General features: G+C 38.7%; 1 protein-coding gene across 2 annotated transcripts in view; it reads right to left on the reverse strand.

Annotated features, from left to right (window-relative positions):
* Positions 1-10,003, reverse strand: part of LOC112468441 (neuroligin-4, X-linked) — a 149,283-nt gene extending 139,280 nt beyond the window's left edge. Inside the window, exons 1-2 of one of the 2 annotated variants that reach the window (XM_025037610.1) lie at positions 7,906-10,003; positions 6,928-7,620 (exon numbers count right to left, since the gene is read on the reverse strand). In XM_025037610.1, coding sequence (XP_024893378.1) covers positions 6,928-7,315 — 388 coding nt within the window. In that variant the 5' untranslated portion in view covers positions 7,316-7,620; positions 7,906-10,003. Of the gene's footprint in view, positions 1-6,927 lie in introns of both variants that reach the window. The other variant, XM_025037611.1, reaches the window with a different exon arrangement.
* Between the last annotated feature and the right edge of the window lie 8,750 nt (positions 10,004-18,753).

Here is an 18,753-nt window from a genome sequence, read left to right on the forward strand (position 1 = left end):
CTCTCTCTCTCTCTCTCTCTCTCTCTCTCGCGCGCGCGCGCGCGCTGTCGGGGAAGATTCTCCACGGTCCAATCATCCAACGCGGCCTCCTGATGGAGCTGTCAATTGCAGAATTGTAGGCGAATGGCCCGTAATGGCTTTCCCGTAAATGCGAGCTTGGAGAGTCGAAAAGCTTACAAGCTGTATCGAGAGAATAAATATTCAACGTAGAATGCACACTGAAAGAAAAGATTGATTGCGTCGTCAACCAAGAATTGGTTGACGCAGCCAATTAATTGGCTCAATTCTTGGTTGACGCAATCAATCTTTTCTTTCAGTGCAAGTTTTCAGTTTTTTTGACTGGAAAGAAAGCGTATTACCTTTTATGATTGTTTCAATTAGAACTTTTATGCACAATACTAGCAATTCGGACTAACAAATAAATAACATTAGATAGAAATATATAAGTGCATGCTGTTATTACGGTGAAATTGTTAAGGTTGACGGATGGAAAACTGGCAAATCGCGATCGCAATTTTCTGGATTGCACATGCAAATTGAAATTTCTTGACGGCAGAATTTGGATTATACTTCATTGGAAGCACCTTGTAGAGATGAGAAAGAGAAGACCCTCGCGTACAATTGCATTTAATCGCTCACGGAGGAGAAGCTGTAGACTTGTGAAGGCCGAGTTAAATGGAGTCGCGAGATTCGAGGCGGAAGTCGCCTCCCAAAGCACTTTGAGTGATGGAGTCTGGGGAGTAACAATGCGAGACGATACCTTAATCTCTCGATAATTCCTCGTTGACGTCCTTCCTTCAAGTTTGCCGTACGCGCGAGAATTCCTTGATATTGTAGAACTGCATCGGCAACGCAAACTTGCGTCACGTTAAAGAATATTTTAGTGTGAAGAAATATCCTTCACACACGTACCCTGAGAAATGGCTGTGTGTTTTCCTCCACGAATAAAAGAGCATTAATAAAAATTAAAAATTAAAATATAATCCAAGAGAAAATTTGGCTGTAAAGCAAAACGTGATTAAAAAGATTAAAAATTCAACAGTTTAGGTAAACCAAAAAATTATGAATTAATTCTCTCTTTTTTTCCCCGTTTCTTTTTCGCTATTATCCAAAGCATAATCGCAAAATTAGCGGGAAGAGAGTGAATGTACACTTTGCAAAGATGAAAAGGTTAATGGCATATACTGAGGAACGGAATGCGGACGCTCGGCCTTTACAAACAACTACATTTTTTTCCCGGGCATTTTCGCGGCTGAATTTTCGCTAACGCGTGTGCAAACATGCGGAATCGTTCGCCGTGCGCGGAAAGAGCTGTTTCGTGGTTGCGCGAAATTCCGCCCGCGTCGTCGTCTTCCTCTCTCATCGCCGTTCGTTTTCGTTCCTCACCAGTCACGCCCGCTGTAAATTCGATTTACGCGCGTCTCTCCCCTTCAACGTGGATCCCTTTGAAATTTCATTTCCCGTGTCCTTATCCCGTGACTTTTTATCAGATTCAATTTTCCTCTTGATTCCGACGAGAGAAGAATTTAATAATATCGCAAAATTTGTAATTAAAAGTAATAAGATATACGACTTTTGATGGTTATTGGTGAAAAATTTAACTCCTTTTTTTTTATTGCTTTCGAATTTTTACGTTGCAAAATTATTCGCCATTGTGACGTTAAGTGGCTCCACCAGCATCTCTTTTGTTGGAAAATTGGAAAATACAGGACTCGCAAAGACGCGGGGCTGTAATACGGAGGCTTAATGTCTTAAATTCTGAGAATCTTTCTCGAAGGCACGGCAATATATATGGTATATGTGGCGGGGCGATTTATAACCATGATATGTATGTATATGCCAAGGAAACTGTGTACTTCGTTTCGCGAAGTTCGCGCAGAAGAAGCACACCGGAGTTTCAGACGAGGTACCACCTCGATTTCCATTACTAATCCCCGTTAATTTCCATTACTAACCCGGCATAATTAAGCAGTCTACGAGACTTTCCCTTTCCATCGCGCGCTGCTTCCGCCGGATGGTCACGTCGCTTTATAACAACTTTTTAACTCCGAAACGAAAACATCTCGCTGATTAATGTATTTTCCGGCAGTAACTTTCCAGGTTCTTGAATCCTCCGTATCTTGAGAAATAGAATTTTATCAACATACCAGGTTTTTTTTCTTGAGTTCTTTTATTATCGATTATTAAGATCTCTTAGTTTCTGGATACGCTTAATTATAACGTATTCGTGCAAAGTGGAAACAACAATGGAAATTAATTAAATGCATTGAACAACTTAAAATCGATAAAAAAAAGATTCAATCTTAAAATTCAATTTTGCAATACTGCAATATCGGAGATTAATTCTTAAGCATATTCCTTAATATTCAGAAACGGCATTCTGATAGCATAATCGTCGGTCTATAGGAATTCTTGAATGGGATGTAATTAAAGTTAATTGCGGTGCCGAAAGTTCGTGCTCGCTCACCGGGAAACCTTTCGAAGCCGGAAATTGTGATTTCAATGGAACTCTCTACAGCGACATTTAGGGGTAGACTCTCGGCGATTTGTAATAATTGTTAAATAATAACCCGCGCGTATTTCGATATATAAAGTTGCGCGATGGGGAAATTCGCGCGTTTGACGGATCAAGTTTTTGGCCATATTAGTCGCACGCTTAATTCCGCATTGTGCGGAATTACACATGGGAATTGATTCGTTAAATCTATACTCCGTGTAATGATCAACGCGGCGTGAAATTAGCGCGGGATCGTAATTAAATTAATAACTGGATTACGCCGCGTTGATCCTATAATTATCGTTTACACGCGATAAGGTTTAAAAGCCCGGCTCCAGGAAATCGATGTAATGTGTTGCGATCCCGTTGGGGAGGCGATCTGTAATTAATATTCAATTATCTTTAACATATTGCAAGATTAGACGGCCCCTTCTATCCGATCCCTCAATTCTGCCACATTCTTCCCTTCCGATAAACACATAAATAAGAGTATCCAATCATGAATAATGCAGAAATAATGCACCTTTGAAATTACGACTAAATAATTTTTACTATATTACTATAATTTTAAATATATATAATACATTAATTGTTACATTATTAATTTTATAATTTATAATTACAACGCATCCGCTTATTAAATATATATTATTAAAATTGCTTATTTGATTTATTATATTTTATTCTCTTAATACGCGATTTAAAAACGTAATATCCACACGTGTTATTAAATTCCGTTTAAAAAATTAATCTGCAAATTGGTACAGCAAAACCTATAGGGAAATTATACAAAAACTACAAGAGGGTTTTAAAATCAAAGTATACAGAAAAATTCACTTGCATACAAAAATATTAAAAGCCGAATATGCGCATAACGTTCCAACGTGAATTTGTGTGTCACTGGAACTGCAAACCACTACTGCTAGAAATGCCAGTAAACTATTTTTTCCCACTTCTTTTTTTTTAACCTGTCTCGAAAATTTACTGTCGCTGAATCGTGGAAGTGCGACAACGATAACGTCGCGCGCGATGCAAAGATCGCTTGGATTGGAAAACATACGCGGGTGTAGGCTTTTGCCATTCAATATCGAAATAGAATTTAATGTGTAACGGAGAAAGACGGGAGAGAAAGGGGGATGGAAGAAGGCGATAACACGCGGGAATCGCTCTTCAACCCCCGATAAATCATCTCCCGCCATGTTTAATGCAGCTTTTTCAATTGTCCTCGGGGTCACGTATTCACGCCGTAATTCCTTCCTATACCGATTTACAGTCTGAAGATACAACCAATATCCATTTCAATGCAACACATGGAATTTCTTGTATCATAATTTTACTTCGTAATTAAAATGGAAAAGAAAAATAATAAAATATTAATGTAACAGGTAACAGTAGATTAATTATATTACATATTAAATGGAAGTAAAATTGACACACCGCGTAATTATAATTAATATTAAAGACTTTTAAATCATCACGAATCATATTTCGAAATTCCGAAATCTAACTGAATCAACCTCTTTCCGGCTTGAATCGGGTAACTGGGATCACAACAAAATCTTTCGCGGGATCAGTGTGTAGAAAATAATGTTGAGAGAGGGCAATGGCGGGACCAACGAGTGGGATGGAGAGGCGGATTGCGCGAATTCCGCGGCCTGCAAAGCGATTTATGGGAAACGAACGCGGGCTATAAAATAACACTTCCCATTCAAATCGGCAAATTAATGGTCGTTTTCGTGGATTCTTTGTTTGGGCGGCGCGCGCGCGACAATGGCGGGTAGCTTGCTGAGTTATTATCCTGAAATAGTACAAAATTTTAGGAATGCCAATCTTCGTGAATTCTCGTCCATTTCGGCAGATAATTTTCCTAACCGATAGGACATGTTTCGATATCCCAGAACGACAGATTACACGCCGCCGCGCCGCCCACGTCCGAAATTGAATTGATGTTATACTTTTGGAGTATATCCGGTCCCTCGGAGTAGAGCAAAGATTGATCGGCTTGCCTAGGCTTCGAAACTATTATCTAGTTTAGATACTTAAGTCCGCGCGGAAAGTTACTCCCCGCGAGCTTTAATCTCTCTAAGCACGAGGTGATTATAAAGTTTCTTATTAAGTTCCCGTGTAGCACACCACCACACGCGTACACTCGAGCCGCCATTGCGATACACGGGTGAAAAACTTTGCCCGGGTACTCCGGCTATATGTAACTCTCAACAAGGAGAAGAAAATGCGAAAGTGCCCCGCCGTAGTATTAGAACATGTTTCCTACTCTACATGAAACGTTATATAGGAAAGAAAAGGGGAGCGCATTTACATTTAAACGCTGAAACAGGCTTGGACAGTTTAAATATCGTTTCTTACAGTAGTAAAGTTCATCCTTTTATTACGTATTCTGCATTGTACTTCATTTTAATCTATTTTGTAATTATTTTCATTTTTCATCGTATTTTGTTTAAATTTTTACTTAATTTTATTTAACCTTTAAGTGCGCGGTTTTGCATATATGCAAAGCGACTTTTCGAGAGCTTCGTGCACTTTTGCTTATGAAGTTCGAACTGAAAACGGGTGGCTTTGCACGTCTATAAAAAGCCTTCTGGATGGAAAAGTCTAGAAGATCATTTAAAGGTTAAGTCATCATATTTTAAGTTTACTTTAAGATCTCACAAACTGCATAGGTTTATATTAAATTTTCACATTGCGATTAAATCTGTTTTTATCGGTTTTTATATTTTCTATAATCTCTATTCTATTTTTTTTAACGAGAATAACACAATCCGAATCCCATCTTTTATTAAAAAAACCTATAACATGTAACGCATGCATCATATGTTGACATCAACATGTCCCGCTTTATATTTGTCCGATTAAAAAGACTCGTGTAAACTTAATATCCCATACCGGGATTAATGTACTCGCGGAAAATACGGCGAGAGAGAGCGAACTGTCGTCGTCGAGCAATGTCGATAAAAGGTAGACGAAGAATTGACGCGGATTTCTTCGGCTACGTCCGTTATGCAGAAGAAACGAGAAAAAGACTGTGCACAAAGAAGCTCGCCATCTTCGAGCCCCTCTTGCCGAGGGATCGCAAGATAATTGGCTGATTTAACGAGATCACATTCACGACGAAGGGATTCGTGCCGCGGTAAAGAAAAGCGCGTATTCTTCTTTATGGTGACTTCCGTCAGGAAACGCACGCGGTTATCTCAAAATATATCATCAACCGTTGAATGTCGCAGTTTAACTGCAAAATAGAAGGTAAATCTAATATAAATTCCCGAGAATATTGAAGTTTAATTTAATAAAAAATCCGCAAATCTCTCAGTTTTCATTTTACGTTAATCCGCGGCGGGGAAGAAAAATTGTGGATTCCCCATTATAATATCTTTCCTCCCATATGCACACGAGCTGCAAATACGACGCTTGGATACGGTATACTTTATGCAAAACGAGTGTATTCATCGCGCGTTTAAAAACGCAATTAACATCTTAAACTCGCGAATTACGTTGATTCGTGGGAAAGGAAGGATCGTTAGCTTTCGCGCCCGGAAGCGGTGATATCAACCGCTTTCACGGTCACAAAGCGCGAACGTGGAAGCGCTTGGACGCGACACTTTGCCGCGCGAAATGGGATGTCCATCGCGTTGTTGTAATTGGACGGAAGTAGTATTTTACCGATGCGTTTGCTGAAGGCAATGCAAAACGCTGACGGGTCGGCGCGCTCTCACAACTTGACTCAATAACAAACGCCCCTCCCTCCCCCCTCCGCGTAACTATTGTGTTGATTACAAGTTTACAGGGCGAAATAAAAAAAAAGAAGAGAACCGTTATATTGCGCGCGTTACGATTTGCACAGGTAAATTGGATATCTGGAAAATAAACTGCGTCCAGTGCGGGGGATTATCTGTCCACGGATGGACGCGTTTATCGGAATCCCTTTCTGCGGAAAATTGTATGTACTGATAATAGAACCTTTATCCTTCAAATCTTTTTTGCGTTTGATTTCCGTCCGAGCTGAAATGTAATCTACAGCTTGATTACTGTAGTTAGAATGCGCGTGTCAAAGGCCGCAGCTTCAAAGCAAATGATTCTAGTGTAATCTATGTGTCTGTTTAATTTCTCATAATAAATACGCTGTTGACGATTGAGAAAACGTTTTTATCAAAAACGTCACAGGGAATAAAGTAAATTTGCATTTCAAATTTTAAGTGCGCTATGTGCTGCGCTGCTGCACTATTTGCAGCGCAAATACTCTAAATTGGTCAAGTTTGTGTTCCCAAATAACTATCTAATTATCTCATTACCTATATACAGTTAAGTATCTTTATTTTCTATTTTAAATTGTTTCAACTATCAATTCTAAATTATTCGCATGGACTTCTTCGGTGATTCTTTCGCTTCAATGTAAAAAAGAAAAAATTAGAAGTTACCTTGGACCGGCGCGTAAATGTTGAGGTACAGGCAATCCTCGCTTTGGTTCTTAAGGTAGGGCAGCAGCCGCTTGAGATACTCTGCCCTGCCTTTGGGCATCTTATCGCTGATCTCGGGCAGCTTCTGAGGGCAGACGGGCCCGAACTTGTCGGCAACCTTAACGCCCTGCCAAAGGGCACCGGTGACGGGCGGCATGAAGCGTAATGAGCCGGTCGGCGGCGAGGCGTAGGGCACACCGCGGAACACCTCGACGCCCTCGAGGTATCGATCGAGGGTAACGATCACGCCCGACAGCTCGCCGTACTTAGTCCTGACGATCCTCGAGGTCAGCTCGGCACCGACGGTCGCCAGGAACAAGCCGAGCAGCGCCAGGATCGACGACATCATCTTGACGCGATCACCGACGTCTTCGGCGTCACCTCCCTTCTGCTTCGGCGTCCTCCGCACCTCCGCCGATCACTTTTTTGCCGCGCCGACGTCTCTCATACTCTTCCGTCTCCCTCGTCTCGCACCGCTACTACTATTTCCGTCTTAACCGCCGCCAGAGGTGCGGATGCACGTCAACCGATCCATCTCGCGGCTCTCAGAGGCTCGTCCGCCTCCTGGATGCATCAATCTCCTTCAAAGTGAAGGACAGTTCGATGACTGTTAGGCTTTACTTGGCTCGATCGAGGTACTTAAGATGATCTCGACTGGAAGTGTACAAGTTGGTGAAGTTTCTTACAATAGCTTCTTTGGTAGCTCAAGATCATGGACTTGATTCTATTTAGTAATTATACAACAAAACTATTGTCTTTAGATATTCCTGAGCTCAAACGATGTAAGAAACTAATGAAAACGAAGTGGATTTAGTTAGAATTTTTCCAATATGTTGATCTGATGAGATTACTATAGTCTCAAACTACATTCTTTTATCTGAATAATTCGGAAAAAGAAATAATTGCGAATCATCCTTAATTATTTTTGATGCAATTGACCTAAGGAAGACTGCAGCTTAATAGATTGGGAAATATCCTGAGTTAGATCTTCCTAGGAGAGTCGCAGAGATTGTATATGTCGTGTATTAGATTTCTTCAGTCGTATATTTAAGTAGATATTTAGAAATGTTGAAGAAGTTCAGACAATCCATCGACGCGGTGACAGAGACCAGAAAATTCTCCTTTTAAACGTCATCGTTATCCTCTAGACTTAATTATTATCAGCTTCACGCTATAAAGTTGCAAGTTTTAACGATCTCCGGATTCACTCTCTCTCTCTCTCTCTCTCTCTCTCTCTCTCTCTCTCTCTCTTGTTTTTATTTCACTAAACAATAGAGATTTTCTACACATAGAAAAGATCGTCGTAAATTTACCATTGGACGTCTAGCAAGAACAATGAGTGAATTATTTATTTATACACTGTCAGAAACTTCTGTAGGTATAACTTTACACTTTTCCGCGATAGACTGCAGCATCTAGATCGGAACTTCCGGTTTAAAACAGGATCTCTTCACATCCACGTAATGTAACCTTGTCCTTTAACGATTCTCCGCTCCTCACTCACGTCTGTTGATATAAAAGTGGTTCACACGCGTCTTATCGTTCACACAAAGACGATCTCGTTTCTGACGGTGTGTTTAATGTATCGCAAGAGATAGAATACACCGGTTCTAATCACGTTCGGAAGCGGGCCGCTCTTGGTATATTTACCCACTCGTTTCATCTCGGCGAAAAAAAAGAAAGAGAATACAAAAGAAATAATATCCCAATCTCTCATTCAAGATTTCTTTGGACGGATTAAAGATAACGAGACTCGTTGCACCTGGCTCTCATCTCGTGTGATTCATCGAACTAATCTCCGCGATCGAGTCAATTCGAACATTCACTGATTTTTCAGCGGCACGATCTTTTCTTCAAAGCCAATTCGCTCGAAAAAAAACATACGGGCGAGGAAATTGACGTTGTTCCGGTTTTCAATTCTTGGAAAAAAGCAAAATGTACCTACGCGCGGAACTTTTTCGCATTAAAGAATTTTAGATTTCAATCCTTTGCAATCAATAAACGTGGAATTGAAAATCCGTCAGCTGCCTCGGCTTGTTTGACGGCTTAAAGAGATACGTGCGAAGATACGCGCTCACCGTGTGAAATAAAAGAAGCATCCAGGAAGAGCTTAGCTTGTTGCGTTCAAGAAGAACGTCACTCTTTATATTTAAAGCTTTTCAGTATCTTCTAGGCATAAAACGCAACTCTTCCCAGGCAATGTGACGCTATTCTCGTTGAGTCGACAGCTTCAATTTTCAATTAACCTAGTTAGATTAAAATCGCACCACTAAGCAGCTAATTTCCCTGCGAATTTCTAGGTATAGACACTCGTAGACTGCAGAAACCAAAATTTAGGATTATCTTTGATTACTCCATTGTATTCGCACTTTCCTGACCGATCACTGAGTAATGATCTCCGCGATCATCGGCACAACACTACGACCAGGATAGAGTCGCGCACGCGATCATCGTTCTTTCATCGCAACGGGTCAAGCACTATCGTACGGGATTCCGTTCTGCACATAGCTTCGCGACGGGCACCCACCCCCTCACTCTCCTCCGCCCCTTTCCGGCGTCCCGCGCCGGCACCCCGTATCCGGAGTATTTCTTCAAACTTCGCCGAGTTGGGAAAATCGTTTTCCCGATTGGACCCGATTTATCGGATGCGTCAAAGTAATTTTAAGTTTCGTCGAACTGACCGTTGCAAGCTGGAAGCGGCAACCCCCTCACGGCACAACTACTACCCCCGCGAAGCTAACGAGAGAGAGGCGCACCGAAAAATCCGTGAGGAAGGTGGGTAGTGAGATCGTAAACGGCCATCCTCGAGTTTCTTCTCTTCGTCAAGCCACTCCGGTTGCAGCGAACTACCACCCACCCTCTGGCACACTGCACCGTCGACGTCGATGCACCTTGGTCGATGCACCGGGACGAATCTCGCGTGACGTGAGATTGAGGGGTGGGTACACGGTGTTACCCGTGAGAAAGGGTGAGAGCGCCGCTGGGACGCCGTGGTATGCGACGAAAACCAACCGAACCGATGTAGCCGACACTTCGACCCCCGACAGACTGGCGTCAGGCGACGACGTTCGCTATCGGCTGCGCATGCCCTCCGCGCAAACGCTCGGGGACTCCGGTACAGGACATGGGCGCGGAAGTGCACCCCCGCGACGCGTTGGTCGATACGGCAGGAGGGATCGATCCTCGAAACCGACCAGCGAGAGTTGTTGGTTCGAGTCCGGGATTGCGAAAACGCTTATTACAGTCGTACTTTTGGCTTCGTCCGAGACCGTTCCCTCTCGTTGGACCTTTCTCGTCCTTTTCGAGTTATCCATCGCTATATTGGCTTCTCTCGCAGTCGTCTTTAAAGGATATTGTACGTTTAAGCGATTAAGCCAATAATCGCTGCATTAGTATATCGATTTTTCCTAACGGTTTCTTTTCACGACTCGTAATTACTTCTCTTGTCATATTATTGAGTCAAATATAAAATCTTATTGTATTAGTCGCTACTCTAACTTGATTTAAAATTACTTCTTTTGTCTGGATGTTTTATCTTTCCATTTTGTTCTTCACTATTGATCGAATCCCGTTATATTCAAAAGAATATTTTATTTATAACTGTACATGCATATATTGAGGATACTACACTTTTTCTATTGGAAAACATGTTTTTTGTTTTCTTTACATTTAATTGATTATCAATTTTTTCATCGCTGTTGACGGTAAGGCATGCAAATTACTTAATTTTAATAATTTATATACTTACTTACCATCATTATATAACAGTTTTAATAGTTATATTTTAAATATAATGCAGCGTGTAATACATATTTTAAGTGAATGTCAATAAATATGTTTTACAACCATCTTTTAATTTCATTCACATGTAACGTTTAATGAGTAAAACGCTCTCATCAGTCCATCGCTATCATTTTAACCAAATTATATAGCGAAGCTTATTTATTATATTAATTGATAATTTCTATTACTTTATTAATTACACAACAGATATTATCACATTAAATTGATTACCGCAAAATATTTCATTCTATGATTACCTAAAGCAATTTTTATAATAATTTAAAAACACTCTCCGTGCATATAAATTACTTTATTATTTTTAAAAACTCTCTCTCGGCCTGAGAAATTAATTAACTGCAAAAAAATACACGGGCAAGTGAGTCTGTTAGTTCTGTAAATCTCAACAAATTAGTGATTACTAAATCAATGCAGAATGTAAATGTCAGTCGATAAATAACGACATAATTAATTAGCGGGATTTATTTGACAAGCTCGCTTGCGCGCATAAATCGTGCAATTTTGTAGTAGCTCGCAGCAAGGAATTTGCGATGGACATCGGGAAATCCCCGGAAAACGGGTGAAATAAAGGAAGTTTTTAACGAGAATTTCCGGAAATCTGGGCGCAGCTGCGCAAAGAGTTTCTCCTCGCAAAAATTCCACTTCGCTCCCGCATTCAACATCGCCTTCGCATTTTACCGCGTAGTTATGCTCGTTAACAAACTCTTTTCTAACGCGGAAGCTATAGGCATTATCTCGCTGAATTATTTCTCGCTTCGCGGAAAATCGCGCGCGATTGAACGAATCTTTTAGAACGTTAGTCTATGAAGCGTAGCGTTATATTTCTCGGTTCTCATCGGGTCGTCCTGTAGTGTCTTATTTAACTTTACACACCATTTTACTTATTATTTTTCTACGGCATTATTACAATTTATATTAAGAATTGTAATTTTTTTTATTTTCCTCGACTGAAAAAGGTCCAATTTCCTGAGAACCTTCCCCGTGGTAAAAAATCAGAAACAACTTTCTCACTAAGGCAGATACGAAGAATAATTGGACGGAGAAGTGGCTAAAGGATAAGCTCGGGGAGTGGGAGTGGTTAAATATTTGCAAAGTCAACGTGAGGGGCGCTGTGCCACCTCTCGAAGAGGTGGAAATTGGCCGCCTCCGGCCACAAAGACGCCCGAGCGGAAATCCGCGCCGAGAACGTCTTCTCGTTTGCGACACAAGGATGCAGCGTCTTTCCAGAATTCTCCGTCCATACAAGAGTTCAAGGATGCCGTTGAAATTACAAACACGCACCAATCTAAAATCTCAACGATGCAACGAGTCTGACTGAGAACTAACCTAACGATATAAAATTATTTATTAGCGAAGGAGCGAAGAGACTTAGAAATTAAGATTCTTCTATCTGCAGCGTAAAGAATTCAAGAATTTTAATATATTCAAAAAGGTAAAAAAATAAATAATGGAATATTATAATGGAAAAAATAAAGTTTTATTGAAGTATCTAAAAATTTAGCTCGAAAAGAGAAATAGACTACCTCTAAAAATAATTATATCAGATATTCAAGCTGCTAGAATATCAAAACTCCTTGCAACATTATCATCACGCTTGAGTGTCCTACATAATTATTTTCAAATATGTATCTGGCTTAATTTTTATGTACTTCAACAAAACCATTATTTTTGCACAGAAAATCAATTACCACACATTCTAAAATCTATAAACATAAAAAGTTACCCTAAAAAATGAATAAAGAGATAAAATTTTTAAAGTCTAAATAGTGTAGTTCATTAAATTGACTTAGGCATGTAGTAATATTTATAGCAATAACACATATTAAGATGCCTAAACAATAATAAGATCGCATTTAAATAATAAGATGGAAACACCGATTGGGAGACACCAGTCGAAGAATAATTCAATCGGTGTTTCCATCTTATTATTTAAATGCAATCTTATTATTGTTTAGTGTTATTGCTATAAATATTACCACATGCGTCAGTAATCGAATTGGTACAACACCCTTCGCGGAATAAGAAAGGTTCTAGGTTCGAACCCTGGCTGAGGCAATAAAATTAAATTATTTAATACAATATATATAAACTTCAAAATTACATCAATTTTAAAAGGACCAAAACCCACTGTCAAAATGTCTTGACAATTATCTGACTAACCAATGGTGAAATTGTCAGGACGATGATTTATATATTCGTCGCCAGTTAAGTCGATTTAATGAATCTGTTAGTTAATTCATCACTAGCAATATACAATCTATCTTTGTTATCTAAATAGTGTGTTTAATCAATCAAGAAAGGAAGTTGATTGTTCTTGGTATTTGTTAAGGTGTAGAATTCCTCTGAATAAGTGTTACACCTGTAAATTCTTCTAAGAACTTTTGAAACTTGACAGCTAAAACTTCCAACATTCAATTTCTTTAGTATATATAAAAATCTAAAAAATAAAGTGTCTTTGTCACAGAGAAACGTTATTTTTTAAAATCAGAATTGAAAGACATATTAATCACAAAATACTGATATCCCGACATTGGAATTGTTCGATCAATGATCAATATGGCCGGTTTGTTCGCTGTAAAATAAAAAGGAAGATTTGCGAAAGGAAAATGACGTCTCTTTGCATGGCGCGGCATAAGAGGTCTTTAGAAAAGGACTCGAGACAAGGGTGTGACGCGAGAAATTCGTGCCCGGACTGCCGAGCATTCAAATCCAAGAAATCGATGCCGCTTTTCGTGCGACAGAAACGGCGAATCCTGGGATTCGTCAGTGACTATGAAAGTCGGAACTTGCAAGGACGAGTGTTCCGACCATGCAATTCCGTTTCCCGGGACGTCATACATAAATTTGAGGGGATCGGTAGAAGCGAAAGTTTGGAGGCACAACTAAACTAGAGTAACCAACGAGGGCGAAATACAAGACGTATTGTGGATTATAGTAACTTTTCGTGATAACTTTTAGTTATTAAATTGAGTAAATTGACAGTCAGGAAAGCAGTGGTGTTTGTTCTTTTTTTAAATTAAAAAATTGAACTTTTTTTTATTTAGCGCATCCTCCGTGTTTGGCATTTGGAAATCAATAAGAATCGTTGACGTTCGCCCACAGAATGAGAAATTTCATTTTGTCGTGGAACGTAATCCGAGGTTAGAGGAATTCGAGAACAGAATATACGGTACCACCGGATGCAATTTCAATCCTGGGTCGTCGGTTCAAAATTTCAGGACAAAGAGCACTTAGGTATGCGACCGTTGGAACGAACTGTCGCTACTTTCGCGAAATTTTATTTGTTTGTCGCAATTTTTAAATAAAAAACCAAGAAGCGTAAATAAATAAAAAGAGCGCGCGTCGCGTATTATTATTCATAAAAATTGCTATATAACACCTATTACAAACGTAATCCAAAGCGCGGTATTATGCATTGGTTGCATTGCGCCGCATGCGTTATGGAATCCGCGGGGAAAATCGCGCGTTTTATTATTTCGCGGTTTTTTTTACTTCCACCGCGCGCGAAATTCTTTCGGTAAATTGAACAAATTGCACTTTTATGAAATTCTTCCTTCGAAACTTTGGTATAGATTCTAGAAAATTGTATTCGCCGGGTCTCCACGCTTCGAAAGCACAGCCGGAAATCTATTTTATTTTACATATAATTTTTAATTTCCCCAGATTATTAGATCATATTTTTACATCTGTCTGTTTAATTTTTAGTAAAAATGCTTCAAGACTTTTACGAGATTTTGCTCGAGAAAAAAAATTTTAATACCTACTCTATCCTTGTATACAGAGGTTATATAATAACTATACGCTTATCACTTCTAACAGGCGCGTTTAATGTTCTCTGCGCGAAAAATCGTTAATTTTGCAGCTGCAACTGCTGCGGAACATTTAATTACTCCGCACGCGTCCCACATAAGTTCAACGCTGAAGCGAGGTTGATGACATTAAATTCTATTAAGAGGGCTCCCCATTCGTATTTTCCGTGAGCTTAATGCGCATATTCATGACGGTTCATCGCATCGACGGGTATTAAAAGCGTTAAAACTGTGCACACACAAACGGAGAAGGATTCTCCGGACTTTTTAACTATTCGACAATTGCATTTTTCTTCCAAGATTTTTTACAAACATTATACTTTCTGATTTGGATTTGATCATTAGATTGACATTTACGTAAACCTGTGCAAAATTTATTTGCAATTTAAAAATTTTGATTTATATAATATTATAGCAAATTATACTGTATTATAGTAAACTAACGGATAAAGTTCCGAAAACGCCCCCCCCCCGATTTCGATGAAATTTTGTAAAAAGCTTCGTTTTGGGTTAAAATAAAAGCCCTTAAAAGGAATTTTGGCGACTCCTATAATAAAGCCATTTTTTAAATAAAATGGTAAACAGTACACACGTATATAAGCGCAGGAGAGTGATAAAGAATTACAATAAACTAAGTAGGTTTATATATTTCAGTTAGTATTATTTAGATATTTTATACATAGTTGCCATAATATTGAAAAAAGCTTTATTTTAAGTCGTATCAGTCTTGCAACAACGATTGAGAAAAGATGACTGATAGAATATGAGCACAAACACGCCAAATAGACCGAATACTACAGAATGTAAATAATCAAGGTCAGAAGCTAGTATGTGTATATATATATATATATATATATATATATATATATATATATATATATAAACGAGCTTGTAAAGCACGCCACGAACCTATGTGACAACTCGTCTCGCGTGGAAAGTGTATGCGTGAACTATTTCGACATATATATTAGTCATTTATGCCTTCCAATACTCAAAATAGCTGCAGCTATATTTTCCACCCAAACCGAGGTTCACCCCCGGACCCACCCTTGCATGCTTACAGGGGAGGATAAAAACATAAAATTATTCAATAAAAACAGTACCTATATATTGAATTTATAACATCCTGTAGAATTATGAAGATCTTCCTATATTTTTTATCATTTTATATTAAAAAATGGTTTTATCATAGGAGTCGCCAAAATTCCTTTTAAGGGCTTTCATTTTAATCCAAAACGAAGCTTTTCACAAAGTTTCATCGAAATCGGAGGGGGGCCGTTTTCGGAACTCCACCTAAACTAACCTATATACTATATTATATACTATAGTGTAATAAACTAAACTATATGTTATACTATATATAATGTAATATTTTACATTAGTATAGTATAGTATAGCAAACTATACTATACTATACTAGTGTAAAAAATATTACATTATACATTATATATGTATACAATTAAGTAGAGATTTTTTAAGTAGGTTAGAAAAATATGGGTAATTAAAAAGCTTTGCGAAAATTTACAAATTTACAATTAGCGCTGGCAAAAGTAAAAACTTACGTTATCGTAATGCGAACTTTTAAAACACTGTATAAAAAGGCTTAAAATAGGTGCTCGTGTAGGAAGAATATTAAATTAAAAAATAATTGCAAGAAGTTTTTTAAAAATTAATAACTAGCGCCGTTTTTTTCTCTCGTCCTATTTTCTTTTGATTTCTTTTATTCAGACACCATGAGATTATTTGCATATCAAGCTTATTAATATTTTATGCAATTTTACTGAGCGAACCACAAAACTATAATTATAAATTATAAATTATAAATTCCTGTGCGTTTGTATTTTTCAGTGATTCCGTTATTATTATACTATTTCAACCAATATTCATTGTAAACTCGAAACAGATTTTACACCTTCGTCCTCGTTTTAGAATGCTTTTAAATTACATTAGCACGGACTGCTAATGGCGTTTATACAATTTTACTTCATTTATATAATTAAACGTATAATTTTATCCTTGCGTCCTGCAAATGATTTTTCCCAGTCGGCCATCCATGAGAAAATAACTGCAAATGCAAATGCATGTCCGGCGCATCTGGGGCGATTAAATTCGCAGTGTTAATATTTGCAGTTACTTTTTCATACAAAAGCAACACCAGACTTTTCGATATTGAATCACGATTGATACGCGCCGATTGGCAGCAAACCGAGCGAGCGGGCCAATCGATGGCCAAATGGTCGAATTTCAAGCTGCCAGATTCGATCGATCGACTCATCGTCCGCGCCGCACTTCGAAGAAGATGCGTGCGTGCATTTTACACGTGTCTGCGCGTGCCGACACGTGCGTGCCACTCGCACAGGTCCGACTCCATTTAATTACTGGATCGAGCGAGCTTTCACAGCCGTTAAAGGAAATTAATTGCCCCAGTAACGTCCATGCTGCCGGTTTCGACAGCGTACATGATAGATCAAGCAGGACGCCAGGTAGAAAAAAATTCTGTGGGCGAAGAAAAAAAATTCTCTCACGCATGATGGTTTATGTATTGTGATTCTTTATCTGCATATTGTTGTTTATAACGCTAACGCTTTGATATTTTTGCGCGCTTTTGTCAGATGAGAAGAAAATTTTAATAATGCACGAAAAATATCAAATATAGTAGAATATGTCGTTTCAGAGGATATTTTTTCCCAACGTCCACATTTCGGATTTTTTACTGTTTTGAAGGCATTATTATTACAAGCGATATCATATCGAGGCATTATTATCATCGCAATGTCATCCAATTTACTTTTATTATTGCGGAGCTTATTTTATATCTGCTTTTCGTTCGACGAAGTTCCCGCGCTATTCACTATCTTTGATCTATCCTATCCTTGCCTCGTATTTATCGGACTTCCTCCCGAGAGCGCGCGGTTGCGAGATTTCCTTCCTCCTGATCTCTCTCCTCGCCAAGTTGTCTGCTGCTACGCTCCTCTTCGAGTTACCGTAAATTGTTCTACTTAGCTAAGACGAGTAGTGACCCTCCCGAGCGAAGTTTAATTAGCTTTTAAATCCCTGCCGCTCATTATGCCCTCCTTTTTCTCCTCCAAATTGAAGGGACGGGGGGGTTAGCTTCTTCTCTTATCGGCCAACTTCTCGCGCAAGTAATCGCACGGAAAGGAAAAAGGAAGCGCGCCCTTTTCAGCAAGAAATACAACCGGGTAAGGAATTTCCACCGTGAACGACACACCGAAAACCGATCGGCGATCGGTTTCGATTTAATTGGCCGGCGGATACTTTTACTCGCTCGACGCGAGTAACACAAGTAGGGACAGTGCTCGATAAGCAACGCTGCTGTCTGTGATAATTAAACAAGAACTTTACACTGACAAAGAAACGAAGATTGATACCGATAATTAATTCTTAGATCCCCTCGTATTCTTAGATTTTCGCATTTCTACGTTCGTTATGTTTCTAGTTTCTTGAATTTCCTTTCAACGTTCTTGATTTTCTAGATTAGTTCTCTATTCAAGTTCTTTTTTTTTTTTTTTAGTAAAGTGAGTAAAATTTACAGGAAATTGTCGACGTTTCTCTCGTCAGTCTTTTTATTTGGTGTTAGCTTCCACACGTCAATATCTGTTGAAAGTAGAGGAAGGTGGGGTAATTCGAACCACCCTAAGCCTTTTTCAAGACAACTTGAAGACTATTAAAGATAACTAAACTTTGTTTTCGCTTTTCACAACGTGTTTCTAACAAATTTTTTTATTTATAGTAAATATTAATGTTATAACAACTTTTTCGAAGATATATTTTTGTAAGGTAAATTGAACCATGTTGGGCAAGGTGATACACTTTATTAATCTTTGTAATTTTTCTCGTTAATTTTAAGGCATATTAATAATGAAATAGTTAATATAATAATTGTTATATTACATATTTATTATATTCTAATTTATTACAAACTCTAATTTTTGTGCTCTTTGTAACAATTTCATACAAATATATGGACATGTTTAAAACTTTTACTCACAATAATACGTAGAATAAGTTCATCTACTAACCTTACGCTGTAAGCGATACACACCAAATCTTCAGTTTTAATTTTTAACTTTATGACACGTTGTGCCACGCTGCCGCTTTGTACATTAAATTAGGGAGTTAGCAGCTAGTAATTCCACTACTGCCCGCTAGGTTGTGA

This window comes from Temnothorax curvispinosus, unplaced genomic scaffold (genome assembly GCF_003070985.1).
Source record: "Temnothorax curvispinosus isolate PA1 unplaced genomic scaffold, ASM307098v1 QBEX01018473.1, whole genome shotgun sequence".
Classification (NCBI taxonomy): Eukaryota; Metazoa; Arthropoda; class Insecta; order Hymenoptera; family Formicidae; genus Temnothorax; species Temnothorax curvispinosus.